This window comes from Microcebus murinus, chromosome 6, assembly GCF_040939455.1.
Source record: "Microcebus murinus isolate Inina chromosome 6, M.murinus_Inina_mat1.0, whole genome shotgun sequence".
NCBI lineage: Eukaryota > Metazoa > Chordata > Mammalia > Primates > Cheirogaleidae > Microcebus > Microcebus murinus.
In genome coordinates, this window is record NC_134109.1 from 95866069 (window position 1) to 95893934 (window position 27866).

The 27866-nt window shown below is 42.3% G+C and overlaps 1 protein-coding gene across 3 annotated transcripts in view; it reads left to right on the top strand.

Moving 5' to 3' along the window:
- The window catches only part of FAM81A (family with sequence similarity 81 member A), a 95475-nt gene that overhangs the window by 25157 nt on the left and 42452 nt on the right, over nt 1-27866 (top strand). For all 3 annotated transcript variants that reach the window (XM_076004429.1, XM_076004431.1, XM_076004430.1), the window contains 2 exons: nt 20038-20134; nt 21149-21422. In XM_076004429.1, the coding sequence (XP_075860544.1) occupies nt 20115-20134; nt 21149-21422 (294 nt within the window). In that variant the 5' untranslated portion in view covers nt 20038-20114. The remainder of the gene's footprint in view (nt 1-20037; nt 20135-21148; nt 21423-27866) is intronic.

Consider the following 27866-nt stretch of genomic DNA (forward strand, 5'->3'; position numbering starts at 1 on the left):
GGGCGAGAGGGTTAACTGCATGCTGACGCGAAGGGATGAAGTTGGGCGCGGAGCGCAACTGGCGCTGCATTTTCGCGGGGGCCGCATGCTAGCAACCCAGCCGGAGCCCCGAGGGACTGTCTGGGGGGGCGGCGCCGGTGCGCAGATGGCCCGGGGCAGGGGCGAGTCCGCAGACCCGCCACTCAGAGCTGAGTGACCTTGGGCGGGGTAACCGTTCCGCTCCTCGGCCCCTTCTCTTTTCCTCATCTTTCGAAGGAGGGGCTCGGGCTCTTTGCAGTTCCGCGCTGCTGTTGTGCCTTGTGCTGCGAGCCGAGAAAGAGCCCCAAAGTACGCTTCTGCACACACTAGATAGACAAGGTCCAACCCTGTCTGTTCTACGGGGGTTTCCATAACTGGCTCCCAAAGTGGCAAAAAAATGTTATCATTTTATGGAAGATTATGGATAGAGCAGTTGGTGGTTGAGAGAGTGGCTCTTAAGATGCACAGGTTAAAACCCCTTGCGGGCCCCAAAGACAAGAACAAAATCAGGGTTAATGCTCTCGAGTTCTTTCCCCGTAGTTAATCTGACAGGAAACTTTGTATTTGAACAGGTAAAATCAAAACCCAGTAGTGGCAGGCAGCAGCAAATGAAGTGAGTCATTTCTTCAATGTGCACGAGGTTGTGTGTGTGTGTGTGTGTGTGTCTGCGTGTGCGCGTGCGCTCGCACCCTCAGCTTAGAGTCTGTGTACGCCAGCGTTATAAATTATTTCACGGGAGTAACCAGAAATAATGCTAAGATGATTTGAATGCACAAAAGTGCAGCTTTCTTGGAAGCAGGGGCAAACATTTGCAGCTTGCTCTTTAAATGAGAGTGAGGTTTGTGAGAGTAAATATGTTCTTTTTTTTTGAGAGCGGTCCTTAGAATTTGCACATTGTATCTGCCTTCAGGATCCTGTCATGGAGAGAGAGAGAGAGAGAGAGAGAGAGAGAGAGAGAGTGTGTGTGTGTGTGTGTGTGTGTGTGTGAGTGAGTTGGGAGAGTGCTCCTGAGCCCTAGTAGGCTGTGGCACTTCTATTTTTAGCATTGGCTGGTACTAAAAAAGACACGCAGGCCCCCTTCCATATTCTCAGTGGATAAACTTCCCTGCTCCATGGTGGTGGAAGGGAGGAAGTGCCCTCTTACAGATTCCTCGGGTTTCCTCTTCAGACTTTCTGCGTCAAGGCTATCTTTGATATTCATCCGAATCTGATTTCATCTGTATGAAAATGTGGAGTGGGAAGACAAAGTTTCCAAGGTTGATGTATAATCTTCTGCAAGCTTGTTTTCCCCGAGGGCTTAATAATCTTTAATGGTTTACATGTTAGAATTCTGATAGCACAGAGACAGAAAAATCCTTACTGCCCAAGAATTCAACTGCCAAACCCCACAAACCCTCTAATGAACCCACACACATCATTGCACTTGGAACCCTCATTAGCAAATTATTCAGCCTCCTCTCTCTGCAGGCCACTAACTTATATGACTCCAGTTTGCCTTTCAGTGTCTTATTTCTTGTATCCTACAGCCACACTCCTGAATTTTCATTTTTTTTTGTCACTGAGCCCACCTCCTCTCCCTCCCCTAGCACCAGAGCCTGAGGGAACACCTTCCACTGGCTCCCTAGTGCCACTTCCAAGCCATGAGCCCATCCCCAACCAAGTCTCTTAGAAGGTAGTGCTGTCTGCTTGTGCGCCCATGCCTTCCTTCTTATCCTCTGGCTCAGTGCTTCCCAAACCTGGTGGCTCCTCAGATCACCTGGAACATTCTGAAAAACATTACTCTTCAGACTCTCTCAAATATACCAAATTAGAATCACAGGGGAGGGAGGCAGGCAAGATCTAAAAATCCTTATTTTTAGAAACAAACCCAGGCCGGGCACGATTGCTCACGTTTGTAATACCAGCACTTTGGGAGGCTGAGGTGGGAGGATCACTTGAGGCCAGGAGTTCAAGACCAGCCTGGGCAACATAGAGAGACACCATCTCTATAAAACATGGAAAAATTAGCTGGACTTGGTGGTGCATGTCTGTAGTTCTAGCTACTCCGGAGGCTGAGGTGGGAGGACCTCTTGAGCCCAGGAAATTGAGGTTGCAGTGAGCTATGATCATGGCAGTGCATTACAGCTTAGGTGACAGAGCAAGACCCTGTCTTGAAAACAGGAAGAAGAGCAACAAAAACCAAACCCCAAAAGGAGGAGCAGTAGGACAGGGAGGATGAGGAGAGAAAAGAGAACTCTGGGTAATTCTGATGTCCGCCCCGGTTCAGTGGGAATCACTTCACTTGATGCTGCAAAAAAGTGATAAACTAAGAAACTAACACAAAATGTGAGCAACTAGCTTCATTCTCTTCTCTGCTGTGTTTCTTGCCGGTGACTTTGGGGTTTATGTTGAGGCTCTTTTAATTCATTGACCTTGAGGTTCCTCAACATCAACTTCTGTGGCCTCAGTTTCTACTTTTCTCCAACTACTAACATGTTGGACTTGTTGAGTCTTGGGAATTTTTCCACTTTCAAGATCTGGAACTTGGACTTCAGTCTACTCAGCTGATTCTTTACACCTGTCACACCTGGTTTTAACCATCGCTGAGGACTCTTGTCCCTTAATCCCCTACTGTTCCATCCTTCTGCCCCTTTATGGCTCCGTTTTGACTTGGAGTGTATGGGTTGCCAGCCATTTCAGTTTTGTCTGGAATCCAGAATCCTTTGTCTTAGCATGTTGAGCTTCTCATATTCCAGTCCTCAGTCCAAAATCACACTCATTATCTGCTTTTTCTTCTCCCAGCCTGTCAAATTATCCAGGAGAAGATCATAAAGACCTTCGGACTGGTGCCATAGCAAATTTATGCTGGCTCCAATTTCACCACTGATTTCACAATATAAATTCCCACTTTACCTTCCTCGCTTCCCCGAAGCATTTCTCTCTTCCTCTTTTTTGTCCTTTATTTTCTCTTTCTCAAAGGAAGAAAATGTCTACAAGTCCTTTCCCCATGATTAACCCACATACACTCCACATTCTTCATTCTCTGAACTTTATCCCTTCCTTCTTGCCTCTTTTTGGGAACTTGCTGTATTTGTTATTCACTTTCTCCAGTTTCTTGGGTCCCTCCTAACTCTATCCCCAACCCTCACTCCACCATAAGAAATTTCTCCTCCTAAGAAATTGTGCTTAAGTCCCAGCTCTTTCCAATAGAACTTGCTGTGGTGAGGGAACTTATTTTATGTCTATACTGCCCCGTGTGGTAGTCACCTGCCACATGTGGCTATTGAGCACATGAAATGTGGCCAGCGTGACTGAGGAACGTAGCTTTTCATTTCAGTTAGTTTTAAATGAATTTGAATTCAGTTTAAGCAGTCACGTGAGGGCAATGGCTACTATACGGGACAGGGCCGTTCTAGCCCCTGCTGCTCTGTTGAGCTGTCCTCGGTTTCTCTCCTCTGACTGTCCACTCGCCTCTTCTGGCTTCACCCCTCATCTTTCTGTTGAAACTGCTTCCTGGGGGTGCTCCCTCAGAAGTGTCCTGGTTGTGGCTTCCCCGGCCTTGATCCCTGCCCTGCGTCTCCGGCTGGCATCGGCCCTCCTCCTGCATGTCTCCCCGTCTCCAAAGCACTGGCTGTCTGGGCCCATTCACACCTCATTTTTCTTCTTTTCCTTGTCTCCTGGCCTCTAGATGTGGGGATTCTGTGACATCCTGTCCTTGGTCTTTTTCTGTCCCTTTCCTGGCCTCCCCCCTTCTCTCTTCCAGCTCAACGTCACGTCCAAGCCCACAATAGCAGTTCCAGAGCACTGGGCACTTGCCAGCGCCTCCCTGGGCACCCTTGTACACTTGCATTACGTCTGCGAATCCTCCCTCCAACCGTGGGGCACAGGCTCTTATTGTTCCTGTCATGTAGGTGGAGAAAGTGAAGCAGAGGGAAATTAGAACAATTTCAGTTAAGGCTCTGCTTGTCCAGGAGCAGACCTGGGAAAGGAAATCCGGCCATCTGACCCTGGAGCCCTGCTTTTAACCCTGTTTTGCTCAGGGTCCCCAGATGCCTCCAAATCGACATTTCCAGTCCTGACCTGTCCCCCAAATCCCACTCAGAATTTAATACTCAGAAGCTAGACTATTTCTCTTCTGTTCTGTAATCCTGGCTTCCCTAATCATCTTTCCCACCTTTAAAAAATTTTTAGTTTGAAATAATTCAGATTTATGAAGAAGCTGCAAGAATAATTTAAATAATTCCAATATACCTTTAAACCAAATTCTATAGCTATTGATTTTTTTTTACCACACTTGCTTTATCATTCTCACTCCATCATGTTCTCTCTCTCTCTCTCTGTGTCTGTCCACATGTATGTCCATATGCACACAAACATATATGTTGTGATTTGTCCTAAACCATTTCAGAGCAAGTTGTAGACATGTTACACACCTTTATCCCCCTAAATACTTACATGTATATTTCCTTTATAAAAGGACATTTTCTTGTATAACAAATGTCAAAATCAGAAAACTAACACTGACTCAGTACTATTATCTAATCTACAGACCTTATTCAAGTGTCACCAATTGTCCTAGTAATGTCCTTTATAGCAAAAAGGGAGAAAGAAAGATCTTAATTAAAACAAGATGCTGGCTAGGCGTGGTGGCTCACGCCTGTAATCCTAGCACTTTGGGAGGCCGAGGCGGGCGGATTGCTCAAGGTCAGGAGTTCGAAACCAGCCTGAGCAAGAGTGAGACACCCTCCCCCCATCTCTACTAAAAATAGAAAGAAATTAATTGGCCAACTAATATATATAGAAAAAATTAGCCAGGCATGGTTGTACATGCCTGTAGTCCCAGCTACTTGGGAGGCTGAGACAGAAGGATTGCTTGAACCCAGGAGTTTGAGGTTGCTGTGAGCTAGGCTGATGCCACGGCACTCACTCTAGCCTGGGCAACAGAGTGAGACTCTGTTTCAAAAAACAAAAAAAACAAAACAAGATGTTTTCTGGTCCAGAATCTTACGTTGCATTTATTTTCAGGCCTCTTTCATTTTTCTTTAATCTGGGACCATTTCCCAGTCATTCTGTCTTTCACAACCCTGACACCTTTGAAGAGTACAGGCTGGTTATTTTGTAGAACGGCCTTTAACGTGGGCTCGTCTGATGTTTTCTAGTGAGTAGCAGCAGCGTGTCCCCCTTGGTGCCTTCCTCAGTGATTCTCGCGCTGCCCTGCTCCAGTCTGTAGCTGGCACTTGAATATCTGCGGCTCTTCTGCACACTCCCACATCCAACTGGTCACTGAATGTTGGGGTGCTCCCTGCCCAGTGCTCCCCCATTGTCCCTTCCTTTCTGTTCCCTCCTGTCTTTCTCCTGTTCCAGGCAGTGATGGAGGGAATGCCTCCGCACACTGGCCTCGATCGACTGTTCCAGCTTAGCAAGAGGAACCGGTGTGGCCCACGGTTCTTACTAGTCGGTGTTCCTCTGCTTGGTCCTCTCTCTACCCTTTCTCACGGTGCCCTGAATGCGTATAGTTTACCCCTTTGAATATCTGACTCAAATGCCTGCTGCACAAATGCTGTTCCTGATGGCCCAGTTCAAAGTGACTCTGCCTGGTGGCAACACCTGGTTGGTGCCACTCATGCGGCCCTTACCAGCCTCTCCATTCTTGCACGGTGGCCTGCTAGTCTCATTTCCCTATAGAATTGAAGTCCCTCTAGCGTGGGGGCCGTGTCTCGTTCAGCACCACAGAGCCTCAATGAGTATTTGTTGTCTGGACTAAGTAATTTGATAAATCGGTAAGCGAGCACGCAGAATGTCTGCTAGCATCTGGTCCTTGAAGGTGGGTTTGTGACCCTTACCTTACCCAGTCAGATGGGTGTTGGCTCAAAACTGGATCTTTTAGGAAAATAGGAGATACTTTGAGAAGGTATTTTCGTGTTGTAGGTAGAAAAAAAATGAGCTTTCTCTGATGACATCTTAATTTCGTGTATGTGTGTCAAGACAAAGAAAGAGCACATTGGATTTAAAAAAACAGTAGAGAAACCTAACATAGCATATTAAAAATGGCCCATCTAGTTCCTCACACCCCAAATGAGCAGCTGAATGTGAGAGGAGTAGTTTCTCAGGCTCACTTCCTCCCTTGGAACCCTGAAGCCACCTGCTTCCTCCTGCGTGTCTGGTCTCTTCTTTCCCCTATGCGCCTCCTTGGCTCCCTCTTCCCTTCCACCTGCGATTTCTCCTCTTCTTCCCTTTCTGCCTGGTCCTTTCTCTTAACATCTCTTCTATTGTCCTCCCTCTCCCTACTGGTTATTTCACTTTTTGGACTTACTGAAATGTGTCTTTTTGTTCCACGAGTTTTTCATATAAAGGCAGGTGATTTTGGGGAAAAGAGAAAACTCAATTGCTTTTTACTGCTCAGTGATCTTTTTGTTGATTCCTTTTTCCATGGCTCAGTGGTTCCTGGTATTTTTTTAAATGTAGTTATCGGGGAGAATAAAATGGTCTATCGGAAAATAATTACCTCGTTCTGGCACACCAGGAAAGTCACTGGGAATGAGCTGGTTGATAAACATCAGAAAGCCCGAATTTTTCAGTCTCTGCTAAAGCAACCTTGGGCCTTGAGGTCACAAGTCAGATTTTAGGGGGGTGAGTTGCTGGGGTTATTTGGGAACTGCAGTATTCTTCCCTCCAGGTGTGTCTGCCTTGCTGACCGGTGGTCAGCTCTCCTCCCCACCCCCTCACAAAGCATGCTTTTGGGGAGACGACATCCTCTCTGGATGAAGTAGCTGTGGAAGTGAAGGCGAGAGAGATTCTGCTGCTGGAGCTGAGTGTGGCTTAAATAAAAAGCATGTTTATGTGGGAGAGAATGTGTGGGGGTTTCTTTTGCATTATAGGAATTCTTAAAATTGTTTAACCGGGAAGATGTTATTCAGAAAGCCCTGGTGCCTTGAGCTTGCTTTTTGTTTATTTCAGGTTCCTTCCCCCCCCCTCCCCCATTTTTAATTATCTCTGGAAAAGCTCTAGAGTCCTCCCCTGCTCTCTGTGAGATAGTTATAAAATTAATGTGCTGTGCTCAAGTTGTTACTCCAAATAAAAGAGTCACTCATAGACTCTCATGTTAGGCAGAGAAGTCCAACCCCCTCGCTCTGTGTGTGAGAAAAAGGGCACAGACTGGAGACTGGATTCTTTCTTCCAAGCCCAGATCCTTAGCATTTCAGTCCAGGACTCCTACAGGGTAGAACCCAAAAATCACCACTGGCATTCTGTCTGCACGAATACACAGAGTTGTGCCTCCCCTTCCTCTATGTGATTCTTGGTGCAACTGGGGGTGGAGGTAGTTCAGTAGATAAGAGAGTTTACACCAGCTTTTAATACTATTTTTTTCTGTTCTAGCTGTTGCATTTAGCACATTCCCTTTTCAACATTTGGGAAGGTGTCTTTTCTAATGCTAGGAAGAAAAGTGGCCAAATATAGCTGTTTATCATAAGAAAACGCCCTTAATGTAATACTAAGATGCTTCTTTTTTTGGTGTGAGTGCCCGGGGGCACACGGCAGGGTGACCTTAAGCCATGTGCCGGGCTCACAGCTGGAGAGGCACCTTGAGTCAGCAATCCATATGTCATTTGGGCAGAGCAACTCAACAATTAAAACAATGGGCCTTCCCTAACTGGAAAAACAAAAAGGCAAGTGCACAAATATTTATGAGTGTCTGCAAAGAGGCGGCACCCTGCCAGGCTCCGTGGGGGTCACAGATTCCTTCGGGATGTGGTCCCTGCTGCCCCAGAGCAGCTCGGCTGGGGAGACGTAATCCATGAACAGTTCAAATAACAATAGAAGATTTAAATAGCATTTCAAAATAGCTGTTATTAATAGATGAGAACAAAAACCAATCTGTTTTTGCAGGGTTCTCATAAAAACGTTAAGACCGTTCTTAGCTGTGGAGGGTGGATGAAAGCAACATCAGTGTCCATTCCACCGAGGGGTCCGTTTGTAAATCCATCCGGACCTGATAGAGGCCGTGTGGATTGCCGATTGGCTGCATCCTTTTATTTATACAGTGATCACTGCACTGGCTGGAAGACCACCGAAAACGTTTTAAGCATTCTAAAAAGTTCATTTTGGTGGGTCAGAAACACAATCACCCCTCATGGTTCTACCTCCAACAGAATTCCCTTTGTGAATGTGATAGAGCGGAAGGGGAAAGGACACGAGTCTTGCTAGAGTCTTGCTAAGTGCAATTGAGGCCGTTTTCACAAAAGGCGTTGGAAATATCTGCTCTGGGACCCTGCGGAGGGACTCAGGGTTCCAGGGACGCTTTCCCTGGAACCTAAGGCTTTTGGAATACCCTGCTGGTGGCACCCTGGAGCCACCGAACCTGTACAACATACCCGATTCCCTGATGCACAGGCAATCCAGGCTTCAATCACAGCTTTGATGAGAGCACCAGGCTCAAGCCTAATTACGCGCCCACAGGGAATGAGCCGGGGTAAAAACTGACAGCAAGCATGTTTTAACTGAACCATACAATCTTTTAAACCCGGGATCAGGCTTATTTCTTGGTTTTGATAGCTGTAAATGAGCAGTTTCTGAGTTTTTTGTTGTTCCTTGGTTCATTCTTTTATTCAAGAAGTATTTATTTAAATTTTTGTCATTGTGAAAATAATACGCTTATTAAAGTATTTCAAAAATAAAAGCAGGATAAAAGTGTCCCCAGTGCCGCTATTGACATTTCAATTTATTTCTTTCTGCTGTTTTTAAAGGATATTAGTATAATAGTACTTCTAGTACTGGAACCCTTGCCTTACCCTCTCCACTTTGGTGGAGGGATTTCTGGGTTGCTGGGGTAATGTACGACTGACAAAATGCCAAGGTGTGTCAGAAACGTGGGTGTGTCCTTGGCCTAGTGTGTCCAAGGACGGATGTTTTGGTGTGAGTACACCCAACATTGTAGAGACCATGTAAGACCTAGATGATTTACCCAAATTTCCCCCATATCTGCCTTACAACCATAATGCCATCTACATCCCTAAATATGTGAGCCTGGTACTAAGCCCAGTGTATTTCTTCCAAGAAGTGCTCACCTAGTCTCAAAAATTCTGCTCAGGAGTGGGGAGAGGTGAGCTGCCTACTAAGCAGGAGTCAGGGTGTCCTTATTTGTGCTATTTTCATTTCCTTTGCACATCATTTGGAAGCACTTCCCCAGTCTGGCCCATTCGGTTAATTTATGGAAAGCTCCTGCTGTAACTGGTGGCCTGTGCAGTCAGTGGGGCAGCGGTTGCTTTGCCCTTGACCTTGGGTCTCCTGCCCCATCCACCTCTGCTGGGCTTCAGGCAGGCTTCTCACTATGGGGAGGAGAGAAGGTGGAGGAGGAAGAAGAGCAGTGGGGTATGGCAATGGTGGCCGTGGTAGTGGTGGCAGAGAACTTAAAAACTTGCAGGGACCCTTTAAACTGTTAAGTTAAAACATTTGGACCACCTAAACTGGTACCATGGAGCAAAGCTCTGGTTTCCAGGCCTTGATTGTAGTTCTGTACAGTATATACCATAAATCCACCTTGATTTTTTTTTAAAACTTAACATTATAGCTAGCTCATATTATCAGTATTTTCTGTGTTACATCATAGTCTTTGTAACTATTATTTTATTTTTTTATTTTATATTTTAATATTTTCACTAAAGGATTGCTGTACTTATGGATGTAACTATTATTTTAAATACCTGTTGATATTCTTTTGAGTGGATGTGCATTGTTCTAATTAACTACTCTTCTGTTGTTGGACATTGAACCAGTAGCCATTTATAGAAATATTAACATCTTGTTAAGATCACATAAGGTTAAGTGTGGATTAAATGCTGTAAGTGCAGGGATTTGATGGAGAGATTTAGTTACTGTTGCCATGAGATTCCCATCTCTTGGACTTAGAATGCGCAAGGCAAGTGTGAGTTCTGCGAATACCCTGGAGACACTAACAATTTGACTCTCCTTTGAACTATTTACGTATTTGGTCATTTTTTTCTTTTGTTTAAGTGGGGGCAAAATTACTTCCTAGAAGTAGTTTTCTTCCTTTCTTTTTTAATGCTATAATGAAAAATTAAGTTTAAGAAGTAAAACATACATTTATTCAAAGCCCCCTGTAAGCTTCTATCTGATACTGTCTATCTGCCACTCAGAGATAAAATAATGACCTGACTTGGTGTTTGTCATTTCCATATTCACCTTTAGTTGTTATGCATTTTGCATATTATTTGGCATATTTTAAACCTTTGTAAAAATGACATTGTATAGCGTCCATATCCTTCTTCAACTTGCTTTTTCCACGTAATATATTTGTGGAGATTCATTCACATTGGGACTTATAATTCAAATTCATTTATTTTTTTCAATGCTATTTGTCCTTTTGTTGCACGAATACATCATAGTTTATTCATCCGTTTGCCTATGATGGGTGTTCATTCCCCTCTCCCCACTTTTTGGCAATTAGAAACAATGCTACCTTAAGCATTCTTGTAAATGCCTCCTGTGAACACATTTGGAAAGTTTTTTGAGTATTTCTTAATAGAATTATTGGGTAATGGGGAAAATCTGTGCATCTTCAGCTTTACTAGATACTGAACATTGCTGTCCAAAGTGATGGTGTTCACAGATGGGAATTCACATTCCCATCTGGCGTTCCTGTTGCTCCATATATATTCTTGTCAATGCTTGATCTTATCAGACTTGATTTTTGCCCATCTGATGGGATGAAACGGTAACTCTTGTGACTTTTATCTCTTGTGGCAAATTAGATTTATAATTTGCTCCCACTGGCAAGAACAGAGCCGCTGTTATGAAAAAATCTTGTTAAAATTCTTATTCTTTCTTCAGTATTCTTTTGAGATTTTTCTAAGCAAGTCAGCCATTTGGAAATCTATTAAATGACTTAAAACTTAGATTGTGAAATAGATATTCTATTCCTGGTGAGCAGAAGTATACCCTATGTGATTTGGCGTCAGAACCCCAGCTGACTACAACTGCCCACTGAGTACAGGTGACTGACTGTCAGTTGGCTGGTCTCTGGGTGTTGCATTCAGTTGGTTAGAAGGAAGTTGCAGGTCCCACCTGCACAAGTGGAGGGGATCACACGAAGTGTGAATACCAAGAGAAGGAGATGGGAGAGTGCCTATGAGTCAGCCCACCACCGCAGGTACCATGTTTCGATTGTCACGTTCCAGTGTCTTGGGTTCCAGTGTCATGGGTTTAGATCAGAATCATTAGAGCAGTCAGAGATAATCAGCCCTCAGAGGCTAACTTACCCAGTGGTTGCCATCAGGGGCGTGATTCCAATATATTAATTCACAAAGAGAAAAGTAGCTGGCAGATAGCCTGGGACCTGTGTTTGCAGATTCCTGCGTACTCTTCTTTTATATATACCTAAATAGGAAGCTAAAAGATAGGCTTGGTGACTACTGACTCAAGGCAAGAGGAGTGGACAGGATTATCTTAACGGCTAATATCACTGGACCATGAGAGCCTAATGCATCCTGCTCTAGTACAGAACTCGTCCTAGTGCTCCAGATTTTCAGGTTCTTGGAAACACTGATACATTTGTCTCTTCATACTCTGCTTTTACTAGACACGCTGTGTATACCATCCCCCTTTCTGGTTGCACATTCATTCTCCAGTCAGAGTGTAATTCAATTGATTAAATTCAGTATCATGAAATTACTTCATGAATTACTTCAGTTGAATTGTCCTTGAGGTTCACTCTTCTGGCAAATGTTTATTGATCAGCTCCTGTATGCAAGGTGCTTGGGAGATAGCTGTGGACAACACAGCTCCTCATGGAGTGCACAGAATAAAGCCAGAAACTGGGCCGGGCGTGGTGGCTCACGCCTGTAATCCTAGCACTCTGGGAGGCCAAGGCAGGAGGATTGCTTGAGCTTAGGAGTGTGAGACCATCCTGAGCAAGAGCAACACCCCATCTCTACTAGAAATAGAAAGAAATTAGTGGGACAACTAAATATAGAAAAAATTAGCCGGATGTGGTGGCGCATGCCTGTAGTCCCAGCTACTTGAGAGGCTGAAGCAGGAGGATCGCTTGAGCCCAGGAATTTGAGGTTGCTGCGAGCTATGATGATGACATTGCATTTTACCTGGTTGACAGAGCAAGACTTTCTCAACAAAAAAATTATATATATATGTGTCATATATATATTTTTTGTATATATATATATATATATTTGTGTGTGTGTGTGTGTGTGTGTGTGTGTGCATGAACAGACATTAGCTAAGGAAGGAAAAGGAACCAACCCTTACTGGAAGCTTATCCAGTGCCCTAAGGCCAGATGCCATTCTGGATACCCCATAGCTTCCTTGTGGGTAATGCCTAGTGATGAAGAGGCCAAGGCCCAAGGTTCAAATCCTGGCTCTGCTCTTTCCTGGCTATGTGAAGCTGGGCCAGTTGCTGAACATTTCTAGGTCTCAGTTTCCTCTGGTTTAATGGAGATAATAAGAGTAGTCCCTTCCCAAATGATTGTGAGTGTGAATTAAACTACTGCACGTGAATGTGCGTCGTGAGTGCCTGACCCAGGGTAGGCGCTCGCTAAGCGTGAGCAGCTGTTGGTACATGCTCTCCAACCCGACAAACTCAGGCCAGCTCGGGAAGACACAGTTTGTGGGGAAGCCAGGATTCAGGTGAAGGCCCTTCTGACCACACATGTTTCTATGGTAGAAAAATATGGTGGGCCCCGTCTGTTGGACTGTGGTTGTGAGAAGGGAGAGTGAGAGAAGGAGGGACAGGAGAGACCGTACAAGGAAGGAAAATGGACAGTAATAATGGGAAGTTATGAGCAGGGAAAGGGCAAAGGAAAGTGAATGGAGAATAATCAGTGGTAGGGAAAGAAAAAAACTAGAAGAGAGGAGGAAGGGAGAAGAGCTGGAAGAGGGTGGGGAGAGAGGCGAGAAGAGGAGAGAGAGGAAGGAGGGAGCTCTAGCTGGACTCAAGCCTTTCCTACTCAAGCAGATCCCATCCCTGGGCCTAGTCACCACTGCCACTCTTCCCTCCTCCGACTTCTTTTTTTTTTGAGACAGAGTCTGGCTTTGTTGCCCAGGCTAGAGTGAGTGCCCTGGCGTCAGCCTAGCTCACAGCAACCTCAAACTCCTGGGCTTACTCGATCCTCCTGTCTCAGCCTCCCGAGTGGCTGGGACTACAGGCATGCACCACCATGCCCGGCTAATTTTTTCTATATATATTAGTTGGCCAATTAATTTCTTTCTATTTATAGTAGAGACGGGGTCTTGCTCTTGCTCAGGCTGGTTTCGAACTCCTGACGTCGAGCAATCTGCCCGCCTCAGCCTCCCAGAGTGCTAGGATTACAGTACAGGCGTGAGCCACCGTGCTGGGCCCTTGCTCTGACTTCTGCCTGCCCTGGAGGCTCCTGCCTTCCACACCCCAGAGCCCACGACTTCCGTCACTCCTCACTGCTGCTGGGGTAAAGTCCGCAGGTCTGAGCCCATCGTGTCATTATCGGAGATGAGTTAGGGAACAACTCCCACCTGTCTTTCCAGACACACCTTCAGCTGTTCTGCACCCGCCTGCTATCCTTTCACTCTATTTTTAACTATAAGGAAAGAGGCTTTTTTTCCCCCCACCATCAAATTACAACCACTTTATTCATAAATGCTTTGCCTATGTTTTTTATTCTGACACTCAGCCTAACGTATCAGCACTATATTTTAACGGTGAAGTGAAAAACTGTTAGCTTTTACATGACTGGTATAGTCAACTTTTTAGCACAAATTGTCATTTTGATTTATTAAATTCATTTGTCATTTTAATATAAAATGATACTTGTACTCGGTATCACATTACTTCTAAAAATATAATAATTCCCTGGGCACAGTGGCTTGTGCCTGTAGTCCCCAGCTACTTGGGAGGCTAAGGCAGGAGAATTGCTTGAAGCCAGGGGTTCGAGACCAGGCTGGGCAACATAGTGAGACCCCCTGCCTCTCTAAAAATATATCTATAAAAGGCAGGTAATCCAGAATCAACAATGGGAAGATCTGGAAATGATGCTTGAGAAGTTATTTACACCAGTGACTTATGTGTCATCAGTCTTGATTCACCTGCAGTGTAGATCCTGTGTTCTGGCAGAGAATCATGATGCTAGCAAACCAAGCGACCTAACAGACAGACCCTTCCACATTCATGAAGGGGCATCGGTTCTGAATACGTATGTTGTGACCTCAGCCAGACAACATTTTCTATCATGGCACATAGCTCAGAGGACGGTTTGCTACTGGAAAAACATTTTTGGTAATGAGTGGTGCACAGACTCCTTTTTCAGAAAGTTGAAGTGGTTGAGCTTTTGTAGCCCATCCGGACGGAAGAAACGACCTCCAGAGGAGGGAATGCCAAAGTTTCCAGTCACTCAGATACTTATCAAGTGTATAGTATTTGGGATTCAGGCTTGGTAAAGAACTATACTTTATTTTGGTTTTGTTTTTTCTTATTCTTTTTCTATTTTTTTTTTTTTTTTTTGAGACAGAGTCTCACTTTGTTGCCCAGGCTAGAGTGAGTGCCGTGGCGTCAGCCTAGCTCACAGCAACCTCAAACTCCTGGGCTCGAGTGATCCTTCTGCCTCAGCCTCCCGGGTAGCTGGGACTACAGGCATGCGCCACCATGCCCGGCTAATTTTTTTTTTTTTTTTTTTTTTTGAGACAGAGTCTCACTTTGTTGTCCAGGCTAGAGTGAGTGCCGTGGCGTCAGCCTAGCTCACAGCAACCTCAAACTCCTGGGCTTGAGTGATCCTTCTGCCTCAGCCTCCCGAGTAGCTGGGATTACAGGCATGCGCCACCATGCCCGGCTAATTTTTTATATATATATCAGTTGGCCAATTAATTTCTTTGTATTTATAGTAGAGACGGGGTCTCGCTCTTGCTCAGGCTGGTTTTGAACTCCTGACCTTGAGCAATCCGCCCGCCTCGGCCTCCCAAGAGCTAGGATTACAGGCGTGAGCCACAGCGCCCGGCCTTTTTTTTTTATATATATATCAGTTGGCCAATTAATTTCTTTCTATTTATAGTAGAGACGGGGTCTCGCTCTTGCTCAGGCTGGTTTTGAACTCCTGACCTTGAGCAATCCGCCCGCCTCGGCCTCCCAAGAGCTAGGATTACAGGCGTGAGCCACAGCGCCCGGCCTCTTTTTCTATTTTTTAAATAGATTTTCTTTCTTTCTTTTTTTTTTTGAGACAGAGTCTCACTCTATCACCTGGGCTGGAGTGCCATGGCGTCAGCCTTGCTCACAGCAACCTCAAACTCCTGGGCTCAAGCGATCCTCCTGACTCAGCCTCCCGAGTAGCTGGGACTACAGGCATGCGCCACCATGCCCGGCTAATTTTTTCTATATATTCTTAGTTGGCCAATTCATTTCTTTCTGTTTTTAGTAGAGACAGGGTGTCGCTCTTGCTCAGGCTGGTTTCAAACTCCTGACCTTGAGCGATCCTCCCACCTCGGCCTCCCAGAGTGCTAGGATTAAGGCGTGAGCCACCATGCCTGGCCTCTAGTTTTTTTCTTTATTTTTCTTTTTACTCAAGAGTATGTTCTGTAAAAGAGAACCATACGTTGAAATTGAGCCATATTCTCTAATGCCTTTATTGCTGCAGTCTTTGATTCTGAAGCACAAGTCATTTACTCACTCAATAACAAACGTGTGGCATCTTCTAGGTCACCTCAATGTCTATGAAGATTTGAAATGTGCCCTTAAGAAGCATATAGTTTAGTAAGGGACACAGACTATTAAACAGCTAAAAAATACCGTGTTTCCCCAAAAATAAGACCTACCCATAAAATAAGCCCCCGCAGGATTTCTAAGCATTTGCGCAATATAAACCCTACCCTGAAAATAAGACCTAGTGGTGGGCGTGGCTACGCAGTGCATCTGCACAACCCATGCATTTTGTCACATCTGCCCCATGAGAGCTCTATTGCTCGACATGAGAGATTAGGGCCAATGGTTCTAAAGGAAATAGAGTGGCAAGAAATTCAGGATGGAATTTGGGGTTTGGAGAGTTATGATGATGTTCCAGAAGAAGACGACTTAAATTATATTTGAATAAATGTAGATTGTTGTACCGTACTTAAAAAAAATAACACATCCCCTGAAAATAAGCCCTAGGGTATCTTCTTGAGGAAAAATAAATATAAGACCTTGTCTTATTTTTTGGGAAACATGGTAATAGCACATAATATGTAGTACAAAAAACATAGTTAAAGAGTTGAAGAAATATAAAAGAGGAAGTCGTTTTATAGAATGGAGGGGCTGGTGGGGCCTTAAAGGATGCATAGGAGTTTTCTAGGCTGCCAGGGGTGGGAAGGGCATTTCTTTCTTTCTTTTTTTTTTTTAGCGTATTACGGGGGTACAAGTGTTAAGGTTACTTATATTGCCCATGCCCCCCTCGACCCTCGAGTAAGAGCTTCAAGTGTGACCATCCCCCAAACGTTGCACATCTTACTTGTTGTGGTTGTATATACCCATCCCTTCCTCCCCCCTCCCACCCTCCTGACACCCGATAAATGTTACTCCTATATGTCCACTTAGGTGTTGATCCATTAATACCAATTTGCTGGTGAGTACATGTCGTGCTTGTTCTTCCATTCTTGAGATACTTCACTTAGTAGAATGGGTTCCAGCTCTATCCAGGAATATACAAGAGTTGCTATATCACCATTGTTTCTTTTTTTTTTTTTTTTGAGACAGAGTCTCGCTTTGTTGCCCAGGCTAGAGTGAGTGCCGTGGCGTCAGCCTAGCTCACAGCAACCTCAAACTCCTGGGCTCAAGCGATCCTCCTGCCTCAGCCTCCCGAGTAGCTGGGACTACAGGCATGCGCCATCATGCCCGGCTAATTTTATATATATATATATATATATATATATATATATTAGTTGGCCAATTAATTTCTTTCTATTTATAGTAGAGACGGGATCTCGCTCTTGCTCAGGGTGGTTTCGAACTCCTGACCTTGAGCAATCCACCCGCCTCGGCCTCCCAGAGTGCTAGGATTACAGGCATGAGCCATCTCGCCTGGCCTCACCATTGTTTCTTAAAGCTGAGTAGTATTCCATGGTATACATATACCACATTTTATTAATCCACTTATGAATTGATGGGCACTTGGGTTGTTTCCATAGCTTTCCAATTGTGAATTGTGCTGCTATAAACATTCGAGTGCAGGTGTCTTTTTCATAAAGTGACTTTTGATCTTTTGGGTACGTGGGAAGGGCATTTCTGATAGGGCACATGAGCAAAGGTAAGATGGCGGGAGACTACATGGCAGATCCAAGGACAGCGGTGGATGGGGTGGCAGTGGGAAGTGTTAGAGTTGACTGGAGCCAGTGAAGTGGCTAAATATGAGGGTGGAAGGATGGGTTAGGCCATATTGTGTTGAGGGGAAAGGAATAGGTTGGAGTGTTGAAGAGTGAAGTTGTGGAATAATCTCTTCATTCCCCACTTTGGGAGAGCCTGCTCAGTCTCTTCGGTTCTTCCCTGACCTCCCTGCTACGGAGGAAAAATCGACCCCTCTCCTTTTTTTGCTTCCCATGTGTTTTTGTTCCTATGGTTAGCCACTTACCCCATTTTTTTTTTGTTTTTTATTTCAGAGTATTATGGGGGTACAAATGTTTTGGTTACATGGATTGCTTTTGTACTGCTTGAGACAAAGTTGTGTGTCCATCACTTAGATAGTGTACCTTGTACCCTTCAGGTTTGATTTCACCCCTCCCCACCTCCCTCCCAACCTGCTTGATTTCTGTTGAGTTTTACTTCTATCTGTGCTCCATGAATGTTGTTTGATTAGTTCCAATTTAATAGTGAGTACATGTGGTGTTTGTTTTTCCATTGTTGCGATACTTTACTAAGGATAATGGTCTCCAGTTGCATCCAGATTGTTACAAAAGGTATTAATTCATTTTTTTGTGGCTGAGTAGAACTCCACCCAAGTGCCCATCCATTCATGAGTGGATTAATAGAATGTGGTGTAAGTATACCCCATTGTTTTAGGATTGGTTTCAATGACTTCCCCAGAAGGAAGGGATTTTGTCTTACCTATTTAGGTTACTTGGGTACCTAATGGATGCCAAATGAATGTTTCTTAAATTGGGCTGTTCTATAGATTAATATTTCAACTGAGGTGTCTTATAACTTCAAAATTATAAAGATTCTATGATTCTACATAATACTGTTTTCCATACTGGCCTAATTTTATTTACAGTAGTCCCTCTTATCAATCCACGGTTTTGCTTTCTTCGGTTTCAGTTACCCACGGTGAACCTCGGTCTGGAGATATTGAATGGAAAATTCCAGAAATAAAAAAATTCATTTAAATTGCACATTTTACTGTGTAGTATGGCGATGACATCCTGTGTGGTCCCAGGGTCTCCCACATATCCTTTCTGTCTATCACCTGCCCATTAGTCACTTAGTAGCTGTCTCTGTGATCAGATTGACTGTCGAGGTATCACAACACTTGTGTTCAAGTGACCCTTATTTTACTTATTCATAGGTCCAAAGTGCAAGAGTACTGTGCCTAATTTATAAATGAAACTTTGTGTATGTATAGGAAATAACATAGAATATATAGAATCTGATACTATCTATGGTTTTGGGCATCCACTGGGGGCCTTGGACTGTATCCGCCATGGATAAGAGGGCTACACCACTGTAGTCCACATGGCAGAAATTCTTATTTTGACACTTAAGAACTCCTTGAGCATTAGAGCTTGTTTGGCATGAACTGCTTTTTTTTTTTTCTGAAATGTAATTTGTTTAAATTTAAAGTTCTTTGTCTAGGGAAGCTAAATGTTCACATTTTGAATCTCTAAAATAAAACACTGGTGAAATGATGCCAAAACAATGGTTTCAATCAGAAATGCTTTCTGAATCTAGCTTCTAAATGGGAATTAATGACAGAATCAGATCTCAGTTACTAGGCATTCATTGTTTTAAGGCAATTAATAGCACTATTGAGGCCGAGTGTGGTGGCTCATGCCTGTAATCCTAGCACTCTGGGAGGCTGAGGCGGGCAGATTGCTCAAGGTCAGGAGTTCAAAACCAGCCTGAGTAAGAGTGAGACCCCGTCTCTACTATAAATAGAAAGAAATTAATTGTCCAATTAATATATATAGAAAAAAATTAGCCGGGCATGGTGGCGCATGCCTGCAGTCCCAGCTACTTGGGAGGCTGAGGCAGAAGGATTGCTTGAGCCCAGGAGTTTGAGGTTGCTGTGAGCTAGGCTGATGCCACAGCACTCACTCTAGCCTGGGCAATAAAGCGAGACTCTGTCTCAAAAAAAAAAAAAAAAAAAAAAAAAATATATATATATATATATATAGCACTATTGAGAAACCTAAGTAATGCATTATTTTAAAAACCCTCTAGTTTTGTTCAAATTTCTAATGAGTTGTGATGATTAAATATTCCTTTTATGAAAGATGTAATGTGAATGATTGTATTTTATAATAAAGTTTTAAAGTTCTAATGAAGAATATCATTTTCATTCTCTTAGTGGATAGATTCCTTCAAATCAGATCATATTGATCATGCATTGTTTTATTTAAGATTAATTTAGAAACAATTGCCCTTAATTTGCCATGGAATTTACTAAATCTGCTGAGATCAAATTTACTAAGGTAGTTTTCTACAAATTTCTGCAGAGAAGTATAAGATTGAATAAGCCTGTTTAAGAAACTCTTGTTTCTGTGAAAGTGGTTTCTCAAGCTTAAGATGCAGATTTGGAGAGAAGAAACTTCAGGAAACTCCATTTAACAGTCTTTGTCGATCTGTCTGGTGAAGCTTAGCGGTATTAATTTCAGAAGCATTTTGATTTGCTTGATTTTTTTTTCTTCTTATTTAGAAGCATTTATTGTTTATTTTATATATAAGATAGAAGGCATTTAACAATATAACTGATCAGTGTCAACATAATTTATGATCCACTTAGTAACTTAATAATAAGCTTTTGAGATTACTTAAGTTCTGGGTATAAACTGTTAAATAATTTAGCACTTACTTTTTTTCAACAGATGTGAATTATTAAAAAGAAAATGGCCCAACGGAGCACTGTATTTCCTTCTCTTGTCACTGAGGAAAGGTATAATATATGGAAAATATGCATCTAAGGTATACTTTTTCTTTCTACCAATCCCATGAGGGCTGCTAGTGGGTGTGATAGTCATTAAAAATGAAGGCTTGTGCTGTTATATTATCCGAGAATGGTTTTGTTTAAGGGCAAGAGAAATACTATTGTATCCCCTCTCCTAGCTTCCTATTTGTGGGATGCTGTGGACCACTCAATGACCCCAAGAGGTAGAGATCCCACAGTATCTCAAAGTAGGGAAGAACTTCCTGGCAATAGTAAAATAAAAAAAAAAATAGTAAAATATAACTCTGGAAGCTTGGGGCTCATGTACCTGTTGATCCTTTTAAATCTGAAGTTGGAGGCAGGGTGTCCACAGGTCAGAATTGGCTCATGGAAGTACATTGCTTGGCTTGCATGATCCTAAATACTTTTTAAATGAACTGTCAACATTTGAAAATGAAGCAATTTCACACTCGAGTCTGGCTTTGCTAGCTCTTCTTGAAATATCAGACGATCTGGAAAAATGGACCTGCCTTCCCAGATAGTCACTCATGGGTGGAGCAGAACTGTGGCTCCCTTTAGCTGGGAAATTCCCTTTTCAGCTCTCCAAAGTCCCCACCTCTCTCAATTGCATGGTACATGGTGTGCCTCACTGATTTATGTCACCTGCCTGACTCTCATAGGCATTTTGATTTGTAACCACTGCTTCCGAGGGAGGGAGGAGGCGAGCATGTCAGGTGACTGTTAGTAAGGTTGATCTGGATCACACAGCTTATATTGGGGAGACATCTTGGTGTGCCCAGTTCTGCCAGCCTCTTGCTCTTGGAGGTCATGGAACCTGCCACCAGCACACTTCTTAAGTCCGAGGGCATGATTATTTGAAGGTCATGCCTGGCTCGTGAAGAAAACTCTTTAGGACAGAAACCCTGCCTCAAACCCCATTTAGCTTGTAGGGATAGATGAGTTGTATTTCCTTCTCTGGGAAGTTTTGAATCTGGCTTTGAAAATTATTTTTTTCCCAACTAACAACCTGCTCATGTGGCTCCCTCCCGTAGGCGAGTTAGAACCATGCCCCGACACAGCCAGTCCCTGACCATGGCACCTTACTCATCCATAAGCTTAGTGGAGCAACTGGAAGACAGGATCCTCTGCCACGAGAAAACCACTGCCGCCCTTGTGGAGCACGCCTTCCGGATTAAAGACGACATTGTCAACAGTTTGCAGAAAATGCAAAACAAAGGGGGAGGTGACCGCTTGGCCAGGCTTTTCTTGGAGGAGCACATCCGGAACATAACTGCCATAGTGAAGCAGCTAAATCGGGATATCGAGGTAAGGTGTGTGAAGGTCAGATGGACTCCGCCCCTTTTCATAGAATTGCTCCATGCCAGGAGGTCAACCAAACCCAATTCCCATCTCCCAACAATAATGCAAAGCTGTCTGTCTTACCTGTTCTTTTTGTTTTGAGACAGAGTCTCGCTCTGTCTCCCAGGCTAGAGTGCAGTACCATCATCGTAGCTCACTGCAACCTCAAACTCCTGGGTTCAAGCTATCTTCCTGCCTCAGCCTCCCAAGTAGCTGGGTCTATAGGCGAATGCCACCATACCCAGCTGATTTTTCTATTTTTAGTAGAGACGGGGGTCTCGTTCTTGCTCAGCCTGGTCCTGAACTCCTGACCTTGAGCAATCTGCCCGCCTTGGCCTCCCAGAGTGATAGGACTATAGGCGTGAGCCACAGCGCCAAGCTTGTCTTGCCTCTTCTTAATGATCACCAAGGAAACAGCTTGCACAAATGTCTTAATTAAATTTATTCCAGTATTTGATAGCAGTTACTGTTAGTGTTATTTATGTTTAATCTAAATTTACCTTGCTGATTATTAACTCATTTTGTTTTGTTTGGCTGTCAGTGGAGAGAGAGAAGAACTAGTCAAATAGTTTCACTATAAGAACCTTTATATCTTTGAAGACAGCTATTAAATCAATTATTAGGTCAGCCTTTGCTGCTTCAGATGAAATGTTTCTAGGTCATAATGATTATGAATAATACAGTTTACTACACAGACAATTTAGGCATTTGAATTGCTTCTCAGACACCCCTTTTATTGCTCTATTTTTCTCTGAAAAGGGGCCAATAAAAGGCCGATATTGTCTATTTTTAGAACTTACAAATTTATTGCTATGTTTTGAGCAGTCATAGAGACCACACAGTTTAACTCAGAAAGCTTAAGATCATTTAGGGCCTGGGCTTCCATCACTGCATAATGTTAATACCTTTTGCATGAAATTATTATATATATAAATTAAAGTTATATGTCTAGATTAAGGAAAATCTTTGTGCCCTGTCATAGGGATTGTATATTAATTATACTTCTGAAATTAAGCCTCATTTCTATTTTTTCTGTTATCAGATTTGTACTTATTTATTTTTTACAGCTTCATTGAGGTGTAATTTATTTATTTATTAATTATTATTATTATTTTGAGACAGAGTCTTGCTTTCTTGCCCAGGCTAGAGTGAGTGCCATGGCATCAACCTAGCTCATCAACCTAGCTCACAGCAACCTCAAACTCCTGGGCTCAAGCAATCCTCCTGCCTCAGCCTCCCGAGTAGCTGAGACTACAGGCACACACCACCATGCCCGTCCAATTTTTTCTATATATTTTTAGTTGGCCAATTAATTTCTTTCTATTTATAGTAGAGACCGGGTCTCACTCTTGCTCAGGCTGGTTTTGAACTCCTGACCTTAAGCGATCTTCCCGCCTCAGCCTCCAGAGTGCTAGGATTACAGGTGTGAGCCACCACGCCCGGCCTGAGGTGTAATTTAAATGTCCCAAACATTCACTCATCATAAGTGTACAATAAGTGATTTTTAGTAAATTTATGCAATTTTGCAGCCATCAACACAATTGAGTTTTAGGGCATTGCCATCAACCCCTAAAATTCACATAAGCCTGTTTACAGTCAAATCTATACTTCCACCCTAGCCCCAGGCAACCACTCATCTTCTTCCTGTCTCTATAAATTTGTCTTTTCTGGACATTTCCTATATATGGAATCATACAGTATGAAATCTTTTGCATCTGGCTTCTTTCACTTAGCATAACCGTTTTGAAGTTCAGCCATCTTCTAGCGCGTATCATGTTCCTTTTTATGTCTGCGTAGTATTCTGTTGTATGAATATGCCACATTCTGTTTATCCGTTCATTAATGGGTAGACATTTGGATTGTTTCCAGTTCTTAGCTATTAGCAGTAAAGCTGGTATGAACACTTGTGACAGGTCTTTGATGTGGAAATATGTTTTTATTTCTCTTGGGTAAATTACTAGAAGTGGAATTGCTGGGTCTTATAGTGAGCTTATGTTTAACTTTTTAAAACATGGCCATTTGAAACTCAGGAGTTAAAACAACAACAACAGCAAAATAGCCAAGTGATTTAACAAAGCAGCTGTACAATTTTAGGATCCCACCAGCAATGTATGAAGGCTATAGTTTCTCCATAGCCTCACCAACACTTGGTATTATCTGTCTTTTCCATTATATTCATTCTAGTGCAGGGCTGGGGAACCTTTTCATATTGGAAGTCTGCATTAATTTAGCAGCAATCAAATAAGCCCACATTTAAGAAACTTCAGTCAGATATACTTAAAAATGTACATTATTTTTGTAAAAATCTAACTACTATGTACTTAATAATTTCCGAAAATGAAAACTATTTGTTAATTTTAAAGTTAACTAGCCTTTTAATGGCTTTGTTATATCTGCTTTTTGTTGGAAAGCATTTAAATATTTGGTTGCAGAATGCAGATCAGCCCAGGGTTTCAGTTGATCCTCTAGATGGGTATCAGTCATTTGTGACCTTAAGGGCATCTTGATTTGGATTAGGTAGGAGAGTGCAGATCTGCAGCAATAAGTGGTTGAAAAGCAAGAAAGTATTTTGGGGGCATGTTGCCGAAGGCGTCAGTATTTTATTGCATTTTTCCATATTTCAACTGGATCTTTCTTAGCATCCAACAGTGACTTTCAAATGTCATCTACTGAGAGCTCAATCAATTCCATCTGTACTAGTTCTTTTATTTTATTTTGTTTTATTTTTGAGACAGAGTCTCACTTTGTTGCCCAGGCTAGAGTGAGTGCTGTGGCGTCAGCCTAGCTCACAGCAACCTCACACTCCTAGGACTACAGGCACGCACCACCATGCCCGGCTAATTTTTTCTATATATTTTTAGTTGTCCAATTAATTTCTTTCTGTTTTTAGTAGAGACGGGGTCTTACTCTTGCTCAGGCTGGGTTTGAACTCCTGACCTTGCTTGAGTGATCCACCTGCCTTGGCCTCCCAGAGTGCTAGGATTACAGGCGTGAACCACTGCGCCTGGCCCCATCTGTAGTTCTTTAGATGCCTTGGTGATATCAACTAGATAAGGCTGACATGCTAATTTTTTTTTTTTAGTTGAAATTGGTTAGGTACCTGAGATTTCATTATGTTATTTTTTCTGCTGTTTTTTTCTATTTTTTTTATTTCAGCATATTATGAGGGTACAAATGTTTAGGTTATGTGTGTTGCTCAAATGCTAACTTGGATGTGATGTCATGATTCTCAAAGTCAATGAATGAACCTTTCATTGTATTCTCTAATTAATAGTTCTAGAACAGCTGTGTATTCTTCAGATGATTCACGTATATCATCCTGCTTATCAATGCCCTTTGCTAACTGGGGAAAATGTTCATCCAAAATTTCCTTTTGTAGAAGTGTTTTGAAAAAAGGTAGCTTTTTTGGAAATGCTTGGATTTTTTTGCTACATATCATGTATAGACTTAGACACCTGTCCCTGTGATAGCCAACACATTTGAGAATGATATAGCAAATCCACACTGAATACCTCATTGTTCAACTTTAGCATGTTACAAAACTGAAGATGCCATGTTGCATTTGCATGAATACAGTTAACAATACTTATAACTTGTTGCAAAGTGTCACTTAAAATAGTAGCTTTAGCACAGAGAATTTGCTGATGCAAGATACAATGAAAAGAAATCAGAGCATCTGGATCTGTTAATACTTTTTTTTTTTTTATCTGTGCAATAATCCCTTCATGTTTTCCTGTCATGGAAGGTGCACCGTCTGTACATACACTCACTAAATTTACCAAATTCAGTCCAACTTCACATTTATCTTGAAAGTTGTTGAACATATCTATTACCTATGTCCTATTCACAAGGGTGCCCAAAGTGAGGAACTCTTCATAGCAAAGACAGTCTTGTGTTATGACCTGAATGAAGTATAAAACCTGTGCTGAGTCAGTAGTATCAGCTGATTCATCCAAAGCAATTGAATAATATATATTTTCCTGTGAAAGTATGGCATGAAGTTGTTCTGTTAAATTGAAGGCTAATTCATGCTGCTGATCAGTTATGGTTCTCCTTGAAAAAAGGCAGTTATTTGTACTTTGAAACATTATCAGGGTCTAAGCCTACAACTTTGACAATGCATTCTTTCACAATTTCTACATTAGTGAATGGCTTCCCTTTTTTCCTGGGTATAGAAGCTACTTTCTAAGTTGCTTCAGTGGCATTATTTCCAGGTCTTACTGCTGCTCAAAAGAATTGTCTTTGCTTTTGGTTTTTATCTTTTAATTTCTATAATACAACCTTTTGTGCCTCTTCCTTTGATTTAAAATATTTGTGATCTTTAGGAGTGTTATAATGCTGATTGATGAGCATTGAATTTCTTTAATGTTGATGTTGCAGTATCACAAAGCAAGCAAATCATCTTATCTTTAGCAGAAACAAGGTAATATTGCAATTCCCAATCCTCATTAAAAAAATCTGTTTTCTTCTTTCAGTGTATTCTTGGTCTTTGGCATGATGGGCTGTTAAGCAGACAGAATTAAAAAAATACTGTCGAGCTGTTCAACCGTTCACAAATTCCACTTCAAACAGAAACACAGTGCACCGTTGTCAAAAATTAATAACAGACTTGCATACTGGACCCCCATAAACTCTCACCAACCAGCCTCGTGTGGTAGCGGCGCCAGTCAGGCGGGGGAAGTTAGAACTAAATCAAGAGTGTAGCTGCTGTCAACTTAGCCCTATGGCTTACTAATAATATTCTAATCGTGCCTGGCAATCTGGGAGGATTATTTCATTGAAAATTATTTTATTCTTTGGTATTTTAAATATGTTCATTTTAAAAATAAAATAAAAATATAAAAGACGAACAAAAATGTATTAATAAAAATGAAAGGATTTGTTCTGTGAAATTTGGATTTAGTCGAAAGGCTGCACCAAAGGACCTAGAAGGCCACATGTGGCTTTAAAGGCCACAGGTTCCCCACCCCTGTTCTAGTGAATGTGTAGTAGTATCTCATTACACAGTTTTAATTTGCATTTCCTAATGGCTAATGATGTTGAACGCCTTTTCATATGTTTATTGACCAGTCGTATGTCTTCGTGGGTGAAACATCTCTTCAAGTCTTCTGCCCATTTTTTAAGAATTGAATTTTTTCCCATTGTGCTAAAAAAAAGTCACCATTTTAACCGGTTTTGAGAGTACAATCCAGGGACATTAAGTATATTCACAATGTGCAACCATCACTATTATCCATTTCCAAAACATTTTCATCAACCCAAGCAGAAACTGTTCCCATTAAACAATAACTCCCCATTCTACTTTCCCCTCAGCCCCCACTCTATTTTAGATTAAGTAACCTTAGTCTTGTTTTCTGTCTCTATGAATTTGCCTAATCTAGCCAACTCCTATCAGTGGAATCATACAATATTTAACCTTTTGTGTCTGGTTTATTTTACTTAGCATAATGTTTTCAAGGTTCATTTGTGTTGTAGCCTGTATCAGAAGCCATTTTTAAGTTGGGTTATTTAATTAGGTTATTCCTCTTTTAATAATTTTTTTTACTTTTTATTAAGAACCTGTATAAGCTTATTATAGTCTAGATATAAGTCCCTTATCAGATATGTGATTTGCAAATATTTTCTCCCATTCTGTGACATATATTTTCGTTTTCCTAATGGTATCTTTTGAAGTACAAAAGTTTTTAATTTTAATGAAGTCCAGCTTATCAGTTTTTTTTTCTTTTATGGTTTATACCTTTGGTGTTGTGTCTTGAGAACTGTTTGCTTTGGGCCGGGCACGGTGGCTAATGCCTGTAATCCTAGCACTCTGGGAGGCCGAGGTGGGGGGATTGCTCAAGGTCAGGAGTTCGAGACCAGCCTGAGCAGAGTGAGACTCCGTCTCTACTATAAATAGAAAGAAATTAGCCATACAACTAAAAATAGAAAGAATCAGCCTGACATGGTGGTGCATACCTGTAGTCCTAGCTACCCGACAGGCTGAGGCAGGAGGATCGCTTGAACTCAGGAGTTTGAGGTTGCTGTGAGCTAGGCTGACACCACGGCACTCACTCTAGCCTGGACAACAGAGTGAGACTCTGTCTAAAAAAAAAAAAAAAGAACTGTTTGCTTATTAACCCAAGCTCACAAAGAGTTTCTCCTACATTTTCTTCAAAACTTTCAGTTTGTTTTTACATTTAGGTCTGTGATCCATTTTGAGTTAATTTTTATGTATGATGTGATATGAGGGTCTAAGTTAATTTTTTGCATCTCTATGTCCAAGGAAAGTATACCCTTTTTTCCATTTGTTACTTTGTTGGATATCATTGACCACAAAATATAAGGCTTTATTTCTGGATTCCACTAATCTGCATGGTTTTCCTTATGCCAATACCACACTGTCTTGATTTCTAGTTTTAGAGTACGTTTTGA